Here is a 22390-nt window from a genome sequence, read left to right as displayed (position 1 = left end):
TATTTATGTACTGTTTTACACACACACACACATACACACACACACACACACACACACAAAAGAATTGTGTGTGGCATTTCCCATGATTTAAAAATGAGTTTAAGGATCATAAGTAATTGAAGCGCAGATGGAATCTTCACACCAGCAAAAGCTTTTGAAAGGAACAGAATCTGTGAAAATTTGAAGCAAAATGTTCAAGTGGAAAAGTTATAAATTGTTACAGAAAGCTTTGTTTTGTGCACAAAAGTCTATTTGAGCTTTCAAGTGTGTAATTCACATTTTCAAAGCATAAAAAAGTATTTGGATAGGGACAGGGTGGTTTTTTTTTTGTTTGTTTGTTTGTTTTTTTGGCGGGATGATGTTCTTCAAATTCTATGGTAATTGGTTAGAAGCCAAGTAAGGAGGAAATTTTATATTATGACAGCTTACGTCTTTTGTTAAGCACTTAATGTATTAAAATATCATATTTTCAGTTATACCTGTGAATAGCAAAACGTTTCATGGGTGTGGTACTGTGTCAGTTTTTCAGAGGGGAAATTCCCAAACTAAAGGATGATACTGAGAAATATAGAAAGTTAATCAATTGTTTCTTCTTGGGCTTTTTGAGAAAATTATTTGCCTGAAATTGTAGACTTATGAAACAATTTTTAAACTTGTTTTTATATTTTACATGTTTACACCTAACATAAATTAGAAATTCATAAACCTTTCCTTTCACCCCAGAAAACCAGACTCAGTAATCAAGGAAGAAATCTTTACTTATATAACTTAACAATTAGCAACAGAAATAAAGGGACTGCCAGGCACAGTGGCTCATGCCTATAATCCCAGCACTTTGGGAGGCCGAGGCAGGAGGATTACTTGAGTCCAGGAGTTCAAGACAAGCCTAGACAACATAGTGAGACCTCATCTCTACAAAATATTTTAAAAATTAGCCAGGTGGCGGTGATAAGCACCTGTAGTTGCAGCTGCTTGGAGGCTAAGGCAGGTGGTTCACTTGAGCCTGGGAGGTGGAGGCTACAGTGAGCCGTGATCTCAAAACCGCACTCTAGCCTGGACAACAAAGTGAGACCCTATCTCAAAATAAAATAAAATGAAAAATAGAAAGGCACATATTTCATAAATATGTTTACAATGTTGCCCCCCATAGCCGGGTATGGTGGCTCATGCCTGTAATCCCAGCACTTTGGGAGGCCAAGGTGGGCGGATCACGAGGTCAGTAGATCGAGACCATCCTGGCTAACACGGTGAAATCCCGTCTCTACTAAAAATACAAAAAATTAGCCGGGCACGGTGGCAGGCACCTGTAGTCCCAGCTACTCGGAGGCTGAGGCAGGAGAATGGTGTGAACCCGGGAGGCAGAGCTTGCAGTGAGCCGAGATCGTGCCACTGCACTCCGACCTGGGCGACACAGCGAGACTCCATCTCCAAAAAAAAAAAAATGTTGCCCCCCACAGTTGGTAAATTCATGTGACATATCTATGATACATGCCCAGAATTCAGAATCCCATGCTGGAGAAACCTCCTGGGGCCTCCAGGTGATTCCCTTTGCCTGCGAATGGTCACACACTATGGCAGGAGAAGTTTCTCAGACAGATGGGGCCCAAACCAATGGTGGAAAACCCCTGCAACATTTCTTTCCTACACACTTGGGGAAAAAGCATGGGATCAGGCAGAGATGGGCAGGTGCTCCCTTTTCTTTGTTGTAACCTCTACTTCACCTTGGTTTACCAAAAAAAAAAAAAAAAAAAAAAAAGAGGAGGAAGGAAGGAAAGGGAAATGAAAGATTGTTTCCTGCATGATTTCTTAAAGATCAGCAAAGAATAAAAATCTATAATTTCCCTCATTAATCTGTCTCAGTTTTCTAGGTCCATTGTATGATCAAATAAAGGAACACAGAGCCACATATGCGTATCTAGAACTTTAGGATCTCAATGTTTACGAATTCGGAACTTGGCAGGATTTAGGCAGGTAATTCAGGGCTTGTACCACACCCTGGGCAGAGCCTAAGGCAGCGTCTGGAATTAAACACATTGACACCTCCCGCACAAAACATGGATGTGCCCAGCAAGTGGGCACAAATAGAAAGGTCCATCATTCCCTCGTGCAAAAAGATGACGTTTGCAGCCAGATGGGTTAAGAAATGTTTCTTAGAGCTTTTTGAATTTTGGAATTGTGATAATCGATTAAGGACCTGTAATACTCTACTTATTAATTACCCCACCCCCGAGAACGTGACCTTCATGATCTGCTCATAAAATATGGAGGAGTTAGGCCAACGCTAGCATTATATTACTCTTTCTGAATTGCAGGCTGTTCCTTTCTGTTAAGCTAGCATCACATTCTGGGTTTTGTGCTCTGCTGTTTTTGTACCAGTGCAGACAGAAACAACTGGTTTTAGGAAGAATTCTTTCACACTAAGCCTACTCTATTCGCCCCAAATTTCTCCCACAAATTACATACATCTCATTTGACCCAAGGAGAGTTTCTTGAAAAGGTTATTTCCAGGTTTTTTAAAGAAAAGCAAACATATTGTGGATTTTGCTAGTCCTTCTCTCTCAGTTTTAATTTTTGCTCACTTCACTTTGTGGTATCTTGGTTAAATTTGTTGTGGTTCACTGTGGCAAATTCTCTATTTGATATATTGCTAGAAATCTTTGTTTTTCCCCAGTAGATCATTCTAACTTTCCTTGTTTTATGAGGAGTATAGGCTGTAGAAGACAGGCACATCATCTGAAAATACAAAACAAACAAAAAAACCACTAAATCGAAGGCCAGTACAGCACTGATACCACATTTATCCTGGCAACATTCCTACCTGCCGGAGAGTTTTTAATAAAAGCTGCTGAATAGTAAAGATAGGAAGACTTAAATGTTATTCTCAGTTTAGCAACTGGCTCTTCAAGAGACCTTTTTGCATTTTTCTTTTTCTTTTCTATTCTTTTTGTTTTTGAGACAGGGTCTTCCTCTGTTGCCCAGGCTGGAGAACAGTGGCATGATCATACTCACTGTAATGTCAAACTCCTGGGCTCAAGCAGTCCTCCCACTTCAGCCTCCCAAACAGCTGGGACTACAAGTGCAAACCACTACACCTGGCTATTTTTTATATTTTTATTTTTGTAGAGATGGAGTCTCGCTATGTTGCCCAGGCTGGTCTCAAACTCCTGGACTCAAGCAGTCCTCCCACCTTGGCCTCCTAAAGTGCTGGAATTACAAGCATGAGTCACCACATCCAGCTCTTTTTTGCGTTTTTCTAAAAATGGAATGCAGCCACAATGAACTGTCTTAAGTTGTTTTATAAGTTGGCATTTATCACATGCCATGAACTCTGGGGAAAATGTCAAAGTGGAAGACATTGAGGGAGGAAGCTGTGAACTTCTAGAACATTCGTTAGGCCACAGCATTGCAAGTCTCTGGGGGTCGAGTGACCAAGTTTCCCGTTAGGGGAGCTTTCTGATTTTCAGCCACAGAGTTTGGCTGGATTGACAGGGCTAGACACCCCTAAGTTATTGCAGATGTTTATAAACAGCAGAAAAGCAAACAGAACGTTTCTACAGATTTGTCCTCAGGGAAGGATGAAGGGCTATGGATCCCTTCCAGAATATAATGGATTTAGACAGGCTTCACGCCTTGGTGATTTCTTGTTAGATTTTTTTGTGTGTAACCTTGCCCTGAAGCAGAGCTAGAGAACCCACTGCAGGCTTCAGCGAGGAAATCAAACCTGTGGCTGTCATCAGGGCAACGTGTTTGCCAACAAGCAAGGGTTTGGTGGGTAAAACGATCCCTTCCTCCTGGAGCTCTTTCCTTCCCCAAATACACTTTCGATGTGATGGGTGTGAGTAAACCCAAACTCAAGTTTCAACTCCTTCAGGGAGCCACTAATTGCCTTTCTCATGGTTTCATCCAATAAAGTTGATCTGAGAAAAGTGCCTTTCACATTGAAACCAGCCCTCTGTGTGCTGATGGACCAATAAATCAAATCCCTTTTCTCAGGGAACGTACCGTGAAGCCAGGAGAGAAGATCCGGAAATTCATCAATGTGGACCCTCACGTGTTTGGTGAATTGAATATTTGCTGAAACTATGCCTTTATAGCATGCGCGTAAAAATTATCGACTGTACTTGGGATTAGAATTGAATTTTCCTGAACACTAGGAGTTTACCTATTTGAAAACCACCAGGGGCTGTCCTGCTGTCTGCCTCCTGGATCAAACCCAGGAGAGGCTGAACCCTCTTAGCTGGCATTAAAGTTTCACAATTCTCTGCCTGACCTGCCCTTTTCAGGGTATTGCCCCTGACAATGGATTACTTCAGTTCATGTGGCCCCCATGTCTGTCTGTGTTCCACTCGGGATAAAAGTGATATTCCTATCCTTTTATTCATGCACAGCCTCCCCCAAAGCCAGTCTTACATCAGAGCCCAAGGAGGCCATTATTTCCTCTGAGCTTTCATGTCTGTTGTTTGGATTGACATGATCACACATCACCCCTGTGGTCAGTAAGGTTTGTAGGTGTTCCTCTCGCCTTCCCAACTAAATCATGGGCACCTTCTGGTTAAGGACCATATCTCATCGTTTTTTATATCCTCTACAATTCTTTCCATGTAATAGCAGAGGCTTCATAAACACCTTCAGCTTATTGATTATCAATTGATCTGTCCTGGCCTTACCATTTAGATTCTAACAGTTCAAGTACTTGGATGGATTGATTCAAACAGTTACACTTTGAGCTTTTCCCTCTAGTTGGTCATATGAAGCCAGGATTCACCAACACCACTGGCCATGGTCATTGTCTTTCTTTCTCTCTTTCTTTCTTTCTTTTTCTTTCTTTCTTTCCTTCCTTCCTTCCTTCTTCCTTCCTTCCTTCTTTTCTTTCCCTTCCTTTCCCTTCTTTTCCCTTCCTTTCCTTTGCTTTCCTTTCCTTTCCTTCTCTTTCTCTCTCTTCTTCTCTCCTTCTCTCTTTCTCTCTCTCTTTCTTTCTCTTTCTCTCTTTCTTTCTCTCTCTCTCTTTCTCTTTTCTTTTCTCTTCTTTCTTGATAGGGTCTCCCTCTGTCACCTAGACTGGAGTGCAGTGTTGCAATCACAGCTTACTGCAGCCTCATCCCGGGTAACTAGGACTACAGGCATGCATCACTGTGCATGGCTAATTTTTGTAATTTTTGTGGAGACAGAGTCCCACTATGTTGCCCAAACTGATCTTGAACTCCTGGACTGAAGTGAACCTCCCACTTCGGCCTCCCCAGATGCTGAGATTATAGGCATGAGCCACCATGCCTGGCCTCGTTCTTTCTTAGGGCAACAGAAAAATGCTTTTTCTGGGAGTGCTCTAATGTCACCAAACCTCCATGTGTTTCTTTATCACCACGCACAGACGTAATGTAGTGGTGTATTGATGTGGTTTTGCCCAGTGGTACTGGGCATCCATTGGTGATGCTGCTCATTGCACTGCCCTTGGCTGTATTTCTTGCCAGGGACACAGGGAACAATGTATCCTCCAGTTAACAGCATGGGTGCTGGAGTGTCCACCATCCAAGCACCTGAGGAATTCCCCTCTATGGCTGCGGTATTCCTTCCTTCCTTCAGAGTTATACCTTGTTTCATTCCTTTTTAGCAATGAAAAACATTGCTAAAAATGAAAAACATTGCTAAAAATGAAACAGTTGTACCTGTTGTGTCCTGGTGGCCAGTATTTGCCTTGGTTAGTATAAGCAACCTCGAAGCTGCTCACGTAGCCCAAGTCAGAACTGTGAATCGAAGGCAGAACTCTCCTACATGTGCCTTTGCAACTCCGGCTAAGGCTTCCAAGGCTCTTTGGTGGACCAGGATAGGAAAACGCTCTTTCAGTATCAAAACTGTCCCAAAGTGGCTGCCGCTTGTTACTCTGGAGGTAGTAGGTGGGTGCAGACGCCACAGATGGTCCAGCCCAGAGGGGATGCAGACCTGCCGAGTGTCTAGGGAGGAGTCAGGCACCTGAAGAAGGCTGGTTAAGCTAGGGGAGTTTAAAGCATCTTCCAAACCTAAGCATATGTGAGTCTACGGGGAAAAGAATTTCTGATTTCAGGACCAGATGCATAAAACCACCTGATGGTACAGGTTGAATCTCCCTCATCCCAAATGCTTGGGAGCAGAAGTGTTTCAGATTTCTTTCAGGTTTTGAAATATTTGTGTTATATGCCAACTGGTTGAGCATCCTCAAATCTAAAAATCCAACATCCAAAGTGCTCCAGTAAGCATTTCCTTTGAGCGTCATGTTGGCACTCAAAATGTTTCAGATTTTGGCACATTTCTGGTTTGGGATTTTGGGATACGGGATGCTCAGCCTGGCCCAGACAATGCAGTTCACACTTTCTAAGTAGTTTCTGAGCCTCCTCAAAAGCAAAAGTTACAGGTTGAGTCTCCCTAATCTGAAAATCCGAACTCCAACATGCTCCAAACTCTGAAACTTTTTGAGTGCCGACATGACGCTCAAAGGAAATGCTCATTGGAGCCCTTCAGATTTCAGATGCTCAGGTTTTGTGAGGCTCAACCAGTAAGTATATAAATGCAACTAGTCAAACATCTGAAAAAAAATCTGGAATCGGAAACGCTTTTGCTCCCAAGCATTTCAGATAAAGGAGACTCCATCAGTATTTATTTGTCATATTTCGGAAAACAGTTTCCAGCATGTGGTCAACGTAAGCCATGACAACCAGCTTTGTGTATTAGCAGAGCAAACGCTCTGACGGAGACAGCAGCACCATTGCCCATTCTCGGAGCAATGTGAGCCTAACGGCGGGGTTCTGGGGCGCTTCTCCTAAGATCCTGCCCTGGGGGACCCCTGGGGACCCTTCTTCTCCCCGAATTCCTGCTGAGGGCTGCTCAGGGGCGTTCACTCTGTGCCGGTCTGTGAGAGCAGGGTTTGGGAAGACACCCCTGGCCATCTGGAGGTGTTGTGTCCTGCTTTCTGCACGGTGAAAGGTGGTTACTGGGCTTGGCGTGTTCTGCCTTCGTTTACATCTGTATTAAGGAAATAAAAAGAGAGCGCCCCTTCCTCCCACTGCTTTTGATTAACAGGGAAGCAGATGTGGGGTCTCTCAGACAAGGCAGCGGCCCAAGTGGTATCAGAGAGTGCGGTTATGTCCTCAGAGGGTGAGTGCATTTCTGGCCATTGTCTCTTTCAGCAATGAAGTTGTGAGGAGTGACTTGAAGAAGCTGCCAGCCCTTCCCACCCAAGCCCTGAAGGAGCACCCTTCCCTGGCCTACTGGTAAGACCCCTGGAGTCTTCCCCAGGAGCGAGCCCCTCTCGGAGTGTGAGGGGACACAGGACAACCGAATATACCCTCCCTCCACCAGCTCCCACGTGCCAGCCTGGACTCGCAGCTGTATTAAGTACCTTGTGTCTTCATGAAATCATTTTCTGCATTTATTTATTTTTTTAATTAATTAATTTTTTTTTTTTTTTTTTGAGACAGATCTCGCTCTGTTACCTAGGCTAGAGTGCAGTGGCATGATCTCAGCTCATTGCAACCTGTGCCTCAAGCGATTCTCTTGCCTCGGCCTCCTGAGTAGCTGGGATTACAGGCACACACTACCACACCTGGCTAATTTTTGTATTTTTAGTAGAGATGGGGTTTCACCATGTTGGCCAGGCTGGTCTCGAACTCCTGGCCTCACTCAGGTGATCCGGCCGCCTCAGCCTCCCGAAGTGCTGGGATTACAGGCGTGAGCCACCACACCCCACCCATTTTCTGCATTTACTTAAGTGAAGCATTGTGCGTGAAACCTCTTCTTTTTTGTTTCTTCTCTTTTTTTTTTTTTTTTTCAATTTTCAAAAAGAATAGCTTCTAAAATTTCACTTTGGAAGCTTTGCCACCTTGAAGAGCCTTTCGTGTGCTGCTAGAGTTTCATTTTGGAACACCTGTCATTTGATGACAGCATGTCGAGGTTTGAGATGTGGGAGAACCACAGGACTTTTTTCTTTCAGAAGAAAGAGATTGATTCTTTTATTTTCCCTCGTTGTTTTATATCTCCTGATGTAGCCACTATGTAACATTATGCCGTAGCTCATCTGTCGGGCCCTAAATGACTGATTCTGAATGATTCCAGCATTTGAAAGGCTCCCAGATTGTGGTTTGGGCCACAGTTGGGCAGGGCTTGCATTCCTGGATAATGTGTTGAAATCCCACTGGGTTCCTAAGCCCTGGCCACTGCCCTTTGATAACTGCAATACCGCTCTCTGATGTTCCTTCTGATTCCCTAACAGAAATCATTGCAACTCCTTTTATTTAAAAGCAAAACAAAAAGCACAGACCAAGTCAATTCTAATAAACTACAACACGTGACTTATGTCAGTGCTTTTGATGACAGTTTCTGAAAAATACGGATTATGAGCATTTCATCTTCTCTGGACACTTATCCAGACAGTGACCTAGTTGTTCATTGATTCGGGTGGCTAAGAGATTCCTTTGGCTGGGGTGGGGCATGTCTTGATGCAGGGTTCATTAGCAGCATTAAACTCTGGCTCATAATTCCAGCACTTTGGAAGGGCAAAGTGGGCAGATCACGAGGTCAGGAGATGGAGACCATCCTGGCCAACATGATGAAACCCTGTCTCTGCTAAAAATGCAAAAAAATTAGCTGGACATGGCGGCACGTGCCTGTAGTCTCAGCTACTTGGGAGGCTGAGGCAGGAGAATCCCTTGAACTCAGGAGTTGGACGTTGCAGTGAACCAAGATTGTGCCACTGCACTCCAGCCTGGCGACAGAATGAGACTCCATCTCAAACAAAACAAAACAAAACAAAAAACAACTCTGGCTCATAAATCACATCTCTCTGAGAGACCACATCGCTAGGGAGCTGGCACCCAGGCCCGAGGCTGTGAGCTCCCTTCCGTGTCTGGCGTCCCTAATTTCATCTCTCCGAGCTGTTTTATTGCCACTCCTCTTTTGGAAACATAAATGTAAATGGATAATGACTTTCTCTAATGATAACCTGCCCCCAAAGAGCAAAATCTGTTTAGCCTGCAGGGATTTTGCACACATCAGTTTCCAAATGTTGAGACTTGCAATCCGAATGCCCAAAAATGATGGTCCCTTTTCCTTGTTCACAGACCCTATTACCCACCTCCCTAATTCCTTGTGCCGCTGGGCCTCATCCCTCCGTAGCCTCCTGACTGTTCACTTCCAAAAATCCAATGGTCAAGACCCTGAGGGTGTGAGCAGGTAACTAGAGAGGACCAGGGAGGAATCTCTTCGCCTCTGAGACCTGTCCTGTTGTGTGTCCATCAGTCACCCATTCATTCCTTTCCAAACCTTAGAACACCGCTATACACATCTGAGAGTTTTGAGTTTCTTCTCTCCTCCCTGTGTCTCTGGATTTTTCCTTCACCTTCTCCATTATCTGCTCTGTGCTCACACATAATTACTAACCCAGAGGCACCTCGCCCTTCACACACACTCTCTCTGTCTCTTCTCTGTATAAACATCTTCACCTATAGCTGGCTTGGCAGAACATCCCATACCATCATGACCAGGCCAGCACTTTCCCTGAGACTCCTTCAGACCCATAAGTGCCCAAGCCAGTGTTAAATGTCCCGAGAGCGTGGCAGGATGGGGGAGCCACGTGCCACTCAGTCAGCATCACAACCCAGACGATGTATAAAAGTCAATGACAGGGACCCTCCTGACGATACCCTGCTGAAAAACAACCACCACAACTACAACAGATTCTTTCACCTCATTTCACTGTGGTTGGCTACTTGGTGTTGGCTCTAATATTTCAACCTTATTTATATGGACTTTGATTCTTATTGATACATAATAGTTGTACATACTTTTCATGTATATATACTCTGATATCTGTACATAATGTGCGGTGATCAAATCAGGGTAACTGGGCTATCCATCACCTCGAACATATCTTTTCTTTGTGTTGGGAACATTACAAATCTTCACTTGTGGCTACTTTGACATATGCAACAAATTATTGTTAATGATAGTTTCCCTACTGTACTATCAAATACTAGAACATATTCCTTCTATCTAACTATATTTTTGTACCCCTATGTATAGATAGATTTTTAAAAAGCAAAGCCGCAAGGAGAGGGATAAGTGCTGTCCCTGCTTCGTACAGATACAGAATGAAGAGAGAGCAGGTGCACACAGCTTGTTCGCTGCTTTTCCCTCTGGGTCTCAGAATCAACACTCAGCAAGGTCAACCAGGACCCCTCACCGGTGGGGGAGACCTTTTTACCCCTCTCATCACAGTTGCCCAGAGTGTCCAGCTCCCCTGATCATTCTTGAACTAAGGAGGTGTACTCACCATTCTTCGGGGGCTCTCCTGCCCCTGCCGGAGTTCACACTTTGGATGGGCAACCTGCAGGCTGCAGCCTGGTGACCAAGGCAGTGGGTCTTAGCATCCCAGCCAAACCTATGCAGTGACTAGCCAGGTAGCTTTCATCAGTTTCTCCTCTGCAAAATGGGATGACACACACCAACCTACTTCAGACAGTAATTAAGAGAGGAAATACATAGTCACCTCATGCCATTAAAAAGCAGGGAAAGCAGCATAATAATGCTGAGTCATGGTGCAAGAAGCCTTTCTTCTCATTCTCCCTGCACATTTAACAAGCATGGACTTTTCACACCATGCGATTTCCCTGTTGAGGAGGCAACGGAGGCAGAAAGTTAGAATGATGTGCCCAGGGCCACAGAACAAGGAGGGATCAGTACCCTGACCTGGATTCTCCCTCACAGGCCCAGTTTGTAAATGCTGGACCACCTGACCACCCCTACCACCTCAGTGAGGCATGCAGGGACATCTTTTTTTACCCCAAAACCACTGAGCACAGCAGGCCAGCAGCTGCTCCGAGACAGGGAACCATATACCACCATCGCGATTTCCCCTTCCGTCACCCATGCATTTCCTGTACCCCCTTGTCTGCAGAGAGGTCATTTGACTTAACAATATGACCCAGCCAGTGACCCGGGCACAGGCAGCTTTGGTCATTTGCCTTTCTCCTCCATGTAACCCTGAGTCATCCAGACAGTGCTTACTCTGCTTCCTGGATTTCTGCTAGTTACCCCCTTGAGTCCCTGCTACAAATCTAGGGTCTGGGAAAATTGTCCGCAAAACTCGGAGCACGTCAGCCCTCTGGAAAGTTCCAGAGCAGGGGTGGGGACAGGTTGGGAGCAGAATAGGTTCTCGGTAAGGATTGAGCCTGCTATTCCAGGATGAGCCCACCATGTTTAAGGGGGCAAAACGAGAAGGAAAAAACTGAGGATGGAGAAGGCTACTATTGTGGCTTTTCACAGATGGTCTCAGAGAGCAGGAGTTACAGGGCCAACAGGGGGTGGCGAAGATTTCTGCAGCTGTCAGCCACCCAGAACCCTGTGGTCAGGACATGCAGTGGTTAAACAGCGGCGTGGCTTTCTGACAGTGGTTTTGACTTTCTTTCACTACTGTTTCTCCTGAGCCTTCTGTGTGTTCGTGGCTACAGTGCTATGTTGACTTGTACCTCCTCAGCTCACCCCAGGGACCCTCTCTCCCTAGAGCTGCAAAGGAAAAAGGCCCCTATCTACACCAAGTTGCTTGACCCTGGATCTAGGAGTCGACCTCACAAAACCCCAGATCACATGGTAGGAAACACGCCAAGGCAGCTGTTGAGTTAGTGAGTGGGATGGAAAGAAGTGGAGCTGCCGAACCTCCTGACGAAGTTCTGCAGGTTTCGTGAGGCTGGGCCTGCCCTTGGGGAGCATGCTTTTCGAGAATTGTTTATCAAGAGACGACTTTGTCACACTTGACATAGAACTTCCTCGGCACATGGGAGCCAAGGAGAGAGATGGCTGGGTCTGCCCCTTTCTGAATAGAGGATGCCTAGACCCCACAAAAGTGACGCTCCAACTGAGGCAAGGGCCCCTGGAGCTGGCTGGTCCTCATTCTGGGTATTCATAAAGACCTTCTTTATCAAGACTGCTCACTGTCCTCTATGCATCAAATTCCAGAATATTAAAATTAAAAGATATTTGTTGGAGGTTAAGGTAGTCATTGAAAGAGAAATAAATTACTCACAAAGACTAGTGACGAATGTGTAGAACCTGTTACCCCCAACGCTGGCCTTGCTAAACATGCAAACAGAAAAATGTGGGTAAAAGAAGGCTTTAGGTAGATCCTGGGGTGATGAATAATAGATAATAGGGCTGGGTGTAGTGGCTCACACCTGTAATCCCAGCACTTCAGGAGGCCGAGGTGGGCAGATCATTTGAGGTCAGGAGTTTGAGACCAGTCCGGCCAATGTGGTGAAACCTCATCTCTACTAAAAATACAAAAATTAGCCGGACGTGGTGGTGCACACCTGTAATCCCAGCTACTCAGGAGACTGAGGCAGGAGAATTACTTGAACCCAGGAGATGGAGTTTGCAGTGAGTCAGGATCATGCCACTGCACTCCAGCCTGGGCAAGAGAGCAAAACCCTGTCTCGAAAATAATAATAACAGATAATAAAGATCCTCTATTGAGATCTCAAGGGTATAGCCCTGGAATCACCTCCCCTCACGGAGCTTTGACGGAGGACAGGGAGGGTGAAGAGGAGTAAAACAGGAGAGTGAGAACTGAGGTTCCAAAGCTCTGGGGCCAGACCAGGGAGGCGGAGGTGTCTGGACTCCACACCTCAGCAGGTGGGGGTGGGGCTTTCTGCCTGCACCTGCTTCCCTGGGATTCCCAAAGTTGGCTCCGCCCATCTGAAGGCAGGGGTTGGAGTGGTCATATCTCCTACCCCATGGGCATCAGAGTCACTTCTCAGGAGGCGGGCTTGCCACTGCCGCCAAGGAGCCACCTAACCTCTTGTTATATCAGAACTAGGATTTCAGCTGAGCACGGTGGCTCATGCCTATAATCCCAGCACTTGGGGAGGCAGGGATGGGCAGATGACCCGAGGCCCGGAGTTTGAGACCAGCCTGGCTAACATGCAAAACCCCATCTCTACTAAAAATACAAAAATTAGCGAGGTGTGGTGACACACACCTGTAATCCCAGCTGCTCAGGAGGCTGAGGCACAAGGATTGCTTGAAACTGGGAGGCGGAGGTTGCAGTGAGCCAAGATCACGCCACAGCACTCCAGTCTGGGTGACAAGGGAGACTGCGTCTCAAAAACAAAAAAAAAACTAAGATTTCGAAAAGGGAGGGAGCGCCTGTCTAATTCTGGTAGCTGGTTTGCTGTTGTTCTCCAAGTGTTCCTATGGAGCTTTTGTTGCCTCATGGTTCATATTAACCAGGCCCAAATTCCAGAACGTTCCATCCTCCTGGAAAGCCTTCCATCCCTGACTACACATTCAGAGCAGGTAGGCTGTGGGCGTGTGGTTAAGGTCAATGCCTGCCATCCCCCCATGAGGCCCTGTGTGGACAGGACTAGGAAGATGAGGATAAGAAGGACCCCAGAGAGTTCAGCCTGGGCATCCACACGTCATCTCTGCTGTCTGCTTCCTCTTATTCTCTTGGTACCATTGCTTCCAAGGAGCTGATCCCAAAACCTGGGCTCCAGTCTTTTTGTTCCTTTGTTTTTTGTTTTTGAGCCAGGGTCTCACTCTGTCACCCAGGCTGGAATGCAGTGGTGCAATCTTAGCTCACTGCAACCTTGACCTCCTGGGCTCAAGCAATCCTCCCACCTCAGCCTCCCAACTAGCTGGGACTACAGGCATACTCCACCATGCCTGGCTCATTTTTGTATTTTTATGCAGAGACAAGGTCTCACTGTGTTGCCCAGGCTGGTCTCAAACTCCTGGGCTCAAGCGATCCACCCACCTCAGCCTCCCTAAACATTGGGATTACAGGGGTGACCCACTGCACCCAGCCTGAGCTCCAATCTTATATTTCTTGATTAGAAATCCAAGATAAGCCAGTCATGGTGGCTCATGCCTGTAATCCCAGCACATTGGGAGGCCAAGGTGGGCGGATCACTTGAGGTCAGGAGTTTGAGACCAGCCTGGCCAACATGATGAAACCCTGTCTCTACTAAAAATACAAAAATCAGTCGGGCATGGTGGCACGCACCTGTAGTCCCATTTACTCGGGAGGCTGAGGCAGGAGAATCACTTGAACTCGGGAGGTGGAGGTTGCAGTGAACCAAGATCGCACTATTGCACTCTAGCCTGAGTGACAGAGTGAGACTCCGTCTCAAAAACAAAACAAAAAAAAATCCAAAACAAAGAGAATGTAAGTCCTTTGAGGGGAAAACAGACTATTTTTTAAGTAAATCTACATTCAAATAGATAGCACTCAGACTGAGTTTGGAAATGCCACTCCAGGACAAATCATTTTTCCAGGAGCTGTTGGTGCCCTGGAGCTTCTTAGGAGATGGGGCTGAGAAATATCTTACTGGCAGGAAGCTTGACTGTTGACTTAGGGACTCTGATAACAGCACTCTTTTCTTCTAATTGCAGTGAAGACAGAGTTATTGAGCACTACAAGAAACTGAACGGTCAGACAAGAGGTCAAGCAATCGTGAAGTAAGTGGCCCCTTCCCAGCTTGCGTGGGGACGGTGTTTGTGTGTGTTAATATATAGTATGTCAGAATTGTTCAGTTCCTCTCCAAAGACATATCTGGGAGTGGGGGGTGTATGTTGCAATTTAATTTTCAAGTAAATAATCACTCCGAGAACTTTATCACATACACATACACAAATATATATATATGATACCAGATCTGCTGAATAACTAGCCTTGTGTGCATTGTGTGTGTGTGTTTATGTATCTTCTTATTGTCGTTGCAGCTACATGAGCATCGTGGAGTCTCTCCCAACCTATGGGGTTCACTATTATGCAGTGAAGGTGAGTGCACTCATTTGGTGAAGGCTGACAAACCTCCCCTAAACAAACAAATCAAAACTTCTCATTATATGTTTTTTTTCTTTTTCTTTTCTTTTTTTTTTCTTTTTGAGATGGAGTCTCCCTCTGTCACCCAGGCTGGAGTGCAGTGGCGCGATCTCGGCTCACTGCAACCTCCACCTCCCGGGTTCAAGCAATTCTCCTACCTCAACCTCCCGAGTAGCTGGGATTACAGGCATGCGCCACCACACACAGCTCATTTTTGTATATTTAGTAGAGACAGGGTTTCGCCATGTTGACCAGGCTGGTCTTGAACTCCTGACCTCAGGTGATCTACCTGCCTCGGCCTCCCAAAGTGCTGAGATTACAGGCGTGAGCCACCGCGCCCGGCCCTCATTATTTTTTCTTTATAACTCCTGGTGGGAATGGAGGTCTCAGAGGACTTGGTCAGGAAGATTGCATGCTGGGGAAAGACGATTTCCAATACAGGAAACTTCACCCGGTCTTTCAATTTGTTTCAGCCTGTGGTCCATTTCTTTGTCAGCCCTAAAACTTAACAGAAAGGCTGTCTCTGATATATATGCTTTCTGCCTTCCAAGAAAACTTCAAAACTGTGCTCTTTATTTCAGTTTGGTAAAGACTTGGGATTTTCAAAGTGCCAAAGGAGGATGGGTGTTTGGCACTTAGAACCTCAAAGCATAAGCAATGGCTTAGCTGCTTATTTGGAAAAGAGCACGAATCCAGGAAGCCTGGCCCAGCTGCATCAGGCTACCTGTCCGGGGGCCTTGTGATCTCACTAATGCCGTTTTATGGTGTGATGACAGCTCTTACCTGGTCAATCTGCTGTTGCAGTGGCATTGGGTTTCCTCTTGTTCTGTTCTCTGAATCGGTTGCAGTGTGCACAGCTACTTCCCAGAGGCAGGGGTTTAATACAAGGATTTTATACTACCTTTAAAGTTTGTTTTTAAGAAATCATATACCCTGAAGCTTGAAAAGAAATTTCAAAATGTATCTCTTTTGCCTTTTATCTTTTTGCTCATCTTGAAATAACTCACGCCCCACAAATATTTCAAAACCATGATGTGCCAGTTTCGAGTTTTCCAGACACCCACCATGAGGGTGTATTAGGTTTTTTAGAAACTTGGCAATTAGGGCATAGCTAGGGAAAAGCTGCTTGATATGCTCATTATAAAATCCTAGCTTCTGAGGGCTCTAATTAACTCAGAATCATCCTATTTGAATATAGAATTGCAACTTACACTCAGGTGACAAGAGGTCTCTGTTAATAAACGGTGGGGGGGGGGGTGGGCAGGTGCAGTGGCTCATGCCTGTAATCCCAGCACTTTGGGAGGCCGAGACGGGTGGATCACCTGAGGTCAGGAGTTTGAGACCAGCCTCGCCAACATGGTGAAACCCCATCTCTACTAAAAATACAAAACTTAGCCAGACGTGGTGGCACGTGCCTGTAGTCCCAGCTACTCGGAAGGCTGAGGTGGGCGAATTCTGTGAACCTGGGAGGCATAGGTTGCAGTGAGCCAAGATTGTGCCACTGCACTCCAGCCTGGGTGACAGAGTGAGACTCCATCTCAAAAAAAAAAAAAAAAAAAGCAATAAACGGACTTGGTATTTCTAATTCAGTCCTGAGACTGTTTCGGCTTCCGTTTTGCTACCCTGTCCAACAGCATGAGTCCTGAAACCCTGCCTGGCACCCAGCTGTCATCTTGGGTGAGCAGGACCTCAGGGTGACACCTTCCAGTCTGTGTTTCCCGGGGCTGGGGAAGGTCCTGGGTAAAGCTGGACCAACTCTTTGCTGTGATTTGTTGTTAAAAGGAGAGGAGTCACTTTCCATAGTCTCCATGGCTCCTCTGGCTCTGACCATCGATGACGATGACAGTTTCTCAGCCCAGAAGCTCCTTTCATTAGGTGTGACATCTCACAGATTTTCAACTGTGGTGAGAGGGCGTCCCAGCATGGAATGCCTAAATTCTTAGAAGGGGAAAAAAAAAGAGAGGGAGAAAGAGAGAGAGAGCAGGGCATTCACTCCTTATATATAAAGAGAAAGGACCTCGGCTGTCCAGCTGATTAGCAGAGCCAGGCCCCCAGCCCCCGACATTCCCCATGTCACCCTCTTCACATAACAGAGCATCCTTCACTGATGGGCACATCTGTTAAGAAACAAAGTAGACAGGTGGGCTCCATCCCTTCCCAGGAAATGGCACTTTCCCTCGTCTGCCCCCGAGCCAGGAAATCTCCACTTAGTGTGTTTACTACCTCCAGCCCCATTTTCACCCGAACTTTGTTTGATATCCTAGGACAAGCAGGGCATACCATGGTGGCTGGGCCTGAGCTACAAAGGGATCTTCCAGTATGACTACCATGATAAAGTGAAGCCAAGAAAGGTAAGGATGGTCTCCCGCGTGGGTTTAACGCCTCTCAGATCCGGAGAGGAACAGGCGTAAAGGTCTGTTCTACATGGCGAAGGCCATGCAGCCTAAAGGCTCACCAATCCCCTGCCAATTTTAGTGTATACAAATTACTCCACAGCAATCCCATCTGAGTTCTCGGGTAAATCGTTTTTCATTTTTTTTCTCCCTGTCTCTGAGGAAACCTAAGCTGTTATAATTACTTAAGGCGAGACGACTGGCTCAATTCTCCCCAGAGCAGATAGGCAAAGAGACTTTGGAGGGACAGTCGTGTTCCTTAATTTCGGGCGGGCCGTATTCTTTGGGAAAATGGTGTAACATTTCTCTTGAATCCTGAAGCCAGTCTGAGTTCTCCCAAAGGTTTCTGGGACAGGGCAGGTGGGAGAGCTGAAAGAAGAGATTGCAGGTCAAAAAGAGCTGAAAGGCTGGGCACACTGGCTCACGCCTGCAATCCCAGCACTTTGGGAGCCCGAGGCGGGCGGATCGCTTAAGACCAGGAGTTCTAACCAGCCTGGCCAACATGATAGAACCCTGTCTGTACTAAAAATACAAAAATTAGCTGGGCATGGTGGTGCATGCCTATAATCCCAGCTACTTGGGAGGCATGAGAATCACTGGAGCCCGGGAGGTGGAGGTTGTAGTGAGCTGAGATTGCCCTGCTGCGCTCCAGCCTGGCTGACAGAGGAAGACTCTGTCTTAAAACAAAAAAAGAAAAAGCTGAAAAATAAGAGAGAGAGGGGTTCCTGGAAATCCAGCACATATTTTCTGGCTCAATAAAGGTGATCAGAAAATAAGGTTATTTGCTGAAGAGGGAGAGAAACAGAGAACGGTTTGCAAAGTCCTTGTAAACCCAAAATGGAATGTTTGAAAGGGATACAGCATTTGAATTTTCTCTGTTTTCATTTACACACACTTTTCAGACCTGAACAAATTGGAAAATTATAATGGAAAAATATCTTAGAGGAGAGTGCTGTCATTCAGATCGCCTGGCGGAGAATGTTAACAGAGAGATGGTATGCAGTTCAAACCCTGAAATACAAGTTAAAAACCTATGAAAACCACACTTGCTTTAGCAGAGAGAAGGCAATATTGGGCGATTATGTCATTCCAGATTGCTTTCCAAGCTGTTTTATCTACGAATAGGATTGAAACCCACACTGCATATCTGAGTGGATTGTAGGCTCTTCAGTTAACATCTGTCCTTGGCCAGCTTCTTTATTAAATTGATAGAAGAAAAAATGTTCCCATGTTGGGAGGATTTTCACTCCATTGATCAGTAAGATGGTTAAGTTCTAAGACAAGATGCTGAGCAAATGGTGGGGGAATTACTGACTGGGAACAACTCAGGAGGAACCTGGCTCTTTAGTGGGTGGAGGGAGTGTTTTGCGGCTATGTCCAAAGCCCTTCCTTATCCATTTAAATGCAACAAGAAATTAACTGGATCCTCTGTTCTTACCTTTTCTGACTTTGTTTTCCTCGATTGTAGAATCTATACCTCTTCCTCCCTGTATTTTTCTTCCTGTTTTCCCTGTGCCTTTTTCCCACATGGCCTTTTTAATTTTCTGTGCCTTTTCTTCCTGAGTTCTCTCTTCCCTCTTTCTTTTTAGAACCACCATTCTCTTTTTGTTTTTTTGTTTGTTTGTTTGTTTATTTGTTTGTTTGTTTGAGACAGAGTCTCGCTCTGTCTCCCAGGCTGCAATGCAGTGGCATGCTCTTGGCTCACTGCAACCTTTGCTTCTTGGGTTCAAGCGATTCTCATGCCTCAGCCTCCCCAGTAGCTGGATCACAGTCACCCGCCACCATGCCTGGCTGATTTTTGTATTTGTAGTAGAGATGAGGTTTCACCATGTTGGCCAGGCCTGTCTCAAACTCCTGACCTCAAGTGATCTGCCCTCCTCAGTCTCCCAAAGTGCTGGGATTACAGGTGTGAGCCACCGCACCTGGCCTGACTTTTCTCTTTTCAACCTGCCTGACTGTTTTTGCTGCTTGCAAAAGCCAAGAATACTCCCTAAAGCCTTTAACAAAATTCTGGCTGCAATACATTGAGCTCTCTCTTGCCCATAGTGGCAGAAGACCAAGGCCAACGTGCATAATTGAGATCTACAGCAGAGATCATTAAAATCCAGCGGTTGAAATCGCTTCTCCCTCTAAGATTTTTAGAAGACATGCTAACAAGCATTCATACTTGTTTGGTTCAATTTATTAAAATGTGTAAGCTTTCTTTATTTCTCTGATTGAGGTTCTAATGAAGAGTGAAGAGGTGATGAGCTAGCACTTGATGTATGTAAAACACAGGAAAGGTTGCATATTTAGGGCTCAATCAATTCTAACTATTATTGTAAGATGCTAAAACAGGCTTCAAGATAAGGAAAAGTAAGAAGCCAAAGGCATGAAAAATCAGGCATCGAATAAGAGAATTTACAATAATGAATGGAACTTATCCAGGTCCATGAATTAAAAATGTTAAAAGGTCAATATAGTTTTCCAGGCCATTGGCTCTAACCCAGACTGGGCTGTTATTGAAAATCACTTGGGTTTCTGTGGCCTTTGAGGAAAAAGTCAGAATTTTCCAGCCCATTCCTAATTTAAGGACAGACTACCAAGCTGTCAGAGCCATCATTCATTCATTTGCTAAAAAAAACAGTTATTGCAGCCAGGCACAGTGGCTCATGCCTGTAATCCCAGCGCTTTTTGAGGCCGAGGCGGGCGGATCACTTGAGGTCAGGAGTTTGAGACCAGCCTGGCCAAAATGGTGAAACCCCATTTCTACTAAAAATACAAAATTAGCCAGCCGTGGTGGCACATGCCTGTAATCCCAGCTACTGGGGAGGCTGAGGCAGGAGAATCACTTGAACCTGGGAGGCAGAGGTTGTAGTGAGCTGAGATCATGCCATTGCACTCCAGCCTGGGTGACAGAGCCAGACTCCGTCTGAAAAAAACAAAAACAGAACAGTTACTGCATACCTCTTAGGTGCCAAGCCCATCACGGGGCACTGAGATGAGACATGAATCCTGTCCTCCAAGATGTGTGATAATTGAGCCAGTGTCTGAGTGGTGTAATAGGACTCTGTGTGAGGGTCAGGGATGATTCAAGAAGACAGTCGTCAACTAGGCATAAGGAGAAGAGAAGTCCTCACAGAGGAAGCAGAGAGTGAGTGGGGTCTTCAAGGATGCAAAGAGTTTTGCAGATGGAGGAATGGGGTGGGGAGGCGTGCAGGAGAGGCCAGTGTGCCTGAAATCCCAGTGACAGGGGTAGGGGACACAGCGCCCTTCATTCTGGAACATCAAGTGAGAAGAGAGGAGTTGGCGAGGAGGTTGGGGCTCGCAGGCTCCTGGAGGCTTGAAGGCTCTGCGAAGAGGACTTCCTCCTCTATAGGGAGTGGTGGCTGCAGTCTGTTTGAAGCTGAGGAGTATAGTGTCAGATTTCCACTGTTGTAGAAGCACCCTCTGGAAACTGCTTGGAGGATGGATAGGAAAAACCCAAGACAAGACTGAGAAACCAGAACATGATGAGGGTAAGGCAGGTCACACCTGGCGGGGCTTGAGGATGGAGAAGGGGAACCAAGATGTTGAGAAGGCGTGTGTTACTGATCACCTGTAGGCGGAAGCGGGAGGCCAAGAGAGGAGGAGGGCAATGCAGAATGACTCCCAGGCTTCAGGATCCACCAGAGTGTGGACGCTGAGAGAAGAGGAGGTCTGGGGGTGACAGATGAGGGATGAGTGCAGCTCAGGACATGCAACACTGCAGGCTTGATGGGACATCCAGGTGGCTGTGACTAGTAGGCCGTTGGGCATTCAGTTGGAGCTCAGGAGTAGCAAGAATTTCCAAAGCATCACTGAACCAGAGACTGGACAGAGGGAGGAGGTTGGATTGGCAGTTGACACACCAGGAGCTAGGAGTGAAGAGTTCATTTCCCAATCACGACGATCCCGGTGAGATGCAGAGGCAGCTTCCGTTGCACAGGCCCTGAAGCTTACATAATTTGGGGCCCTCCTTAAGAAATGAATGTACAATCTGAATATAAAATTAAGAACAGGCGTTCGGCCGGGCAAGGTGGCTCACACCTGTAATCCCAGAACTTCGGGAGGCCGAGGCAGACAGATCACCTGAGGTCAGGAGTTCAAGACCAGCTGGCCAACACAATGAAACCCCATCTCTACTAAAAATACAAAAATTAGCCGGGCCTGCTGTGGGGGCATCTATAATCCCAGCTACTCAGGAGGCTGAGGCAGGAGAATCACTTGAACCCAGGAGGCAGACGTTGCAGTGAGCTGAGACTGTGCCGCTGCATTCCAGCCTGGGCAACAGAAAGAGACTCGTCTCCAAAAAACAAGGGGGCCTTTGAAAAGCCCTTGAGGGAAAGGAAAACAGCTTGGTTAACTTAGCTTCTAGGGGTGCCACCCCACCCCACTAAGATGTCAGATGGAACTTAAAGGCAAGGCCGTGGACTAACTGGAGCCATTGTTAAGAAGTCTCAGCTACAAGAAGACCTAAACGGGGTGCCTATTTCTTTTTCTTGCATTGCCAACCTCATCACCATTATAAAAAGGCCATCTCTGTTATGTTTAAGGGACATATCAGTTTCTGAGACTACAAAAAGCCCGCACCCTGATCCCAGGTCTCAGATTTTAAAAAGATGCACACACATGTGAATGTATATCGATGCAAGTCCACACCTAAGCCAAAAGTCTGTCTTCAGTGCCTCTGGGCCAATGGCTCTTAACCTTCACTGTACATCAGGAACTCATCTGAAGCTACTGGGATGTCTAGATGCCACAGCCCCCTGCAGGCCTACTGACCTGCACCTCCGACCAGGCCACTGAGCCCAGAAGAAGCCCCACAGGGATTCTGATGTATGCCTGGAGACAAGGACCACCGCTGGCAGCCCTCTGTGCTTTGAAAACTCAGACGTGGGGAAGGTCAGCCAGGCTCACTGGTGTGGCCAGCAGTGTCCCTGTACACCGAGGGCAGGGGAGGTCCCCCGCGCTGGCCTCATGACTGGGTGAGCCATCTGGGAGGGGCAGCACTCCAGGGGATGCCGCTCCCTCCTGGCTCTGGTGCCTGGCACATCTCTGCCACCTCGAGCCTCCAGGGATGCTCAGGCAAGGGAGTGGCACTCAGCACTGTGCACCTGGAGGCTTCTGCAACAACAGCTGCATCTCCAGCCCA

At 46.4% G+C, this 22390-nt stretch overlaps 1 protein-coding gene across 12 annotated transcripts in view; it reads left to right on the top strand.

Moving 5' to 3' along the window:
- The window catches only part of FRMD4A (FERM domain containing 4A), a 692609-nt gene that overhangs the window by 584389 nt on the left and 85830 nt on the right, over window positions 1–22390 (top strand). For all 12 annotated transcript variants that reach the window (XM_008002332.3, XM_037983470.2, XM_037983471.2 and 9 more), the window contains 4 exons: window positions 7158–7241; window positions 14413–14478; window positions 14743–14800; window positions 17110–17196. In XM_008002332.3, the coding sequence (XP_008000523.3) occupies window positions 7158–7241; window positions 14413–14478; window positions 14743–14800; window positions 17110–17196 (295 nt within the window). The remainder of the gene's footprint in view (window positions 1–7157; window positions 7242–14412; window positions 14479–14742; window positions 14801–17109; window positions 17197–22390) is intronic.

The sequence above is a fragment of the Chlorocebus sabaeus genome, chromosome 9 (assembly GCF_047675955.1).
Source record: "Chlorocebus sabaeus isolate Y175 chromosome 9, mChlSab1.0.hap1, whole genome shotgun sequence".
NCBI lineage: Eukaryota > Metazoa > Chordata > Mammalia > Primates > Cercopithecidae > Chlorocebus > Chlorocebus sabaeus.
The sequence above is the reverse complement of the archived record's forward strand: the minus strand, read 5'-3'. Positions and strand labels throughout refer to the sequence as shown.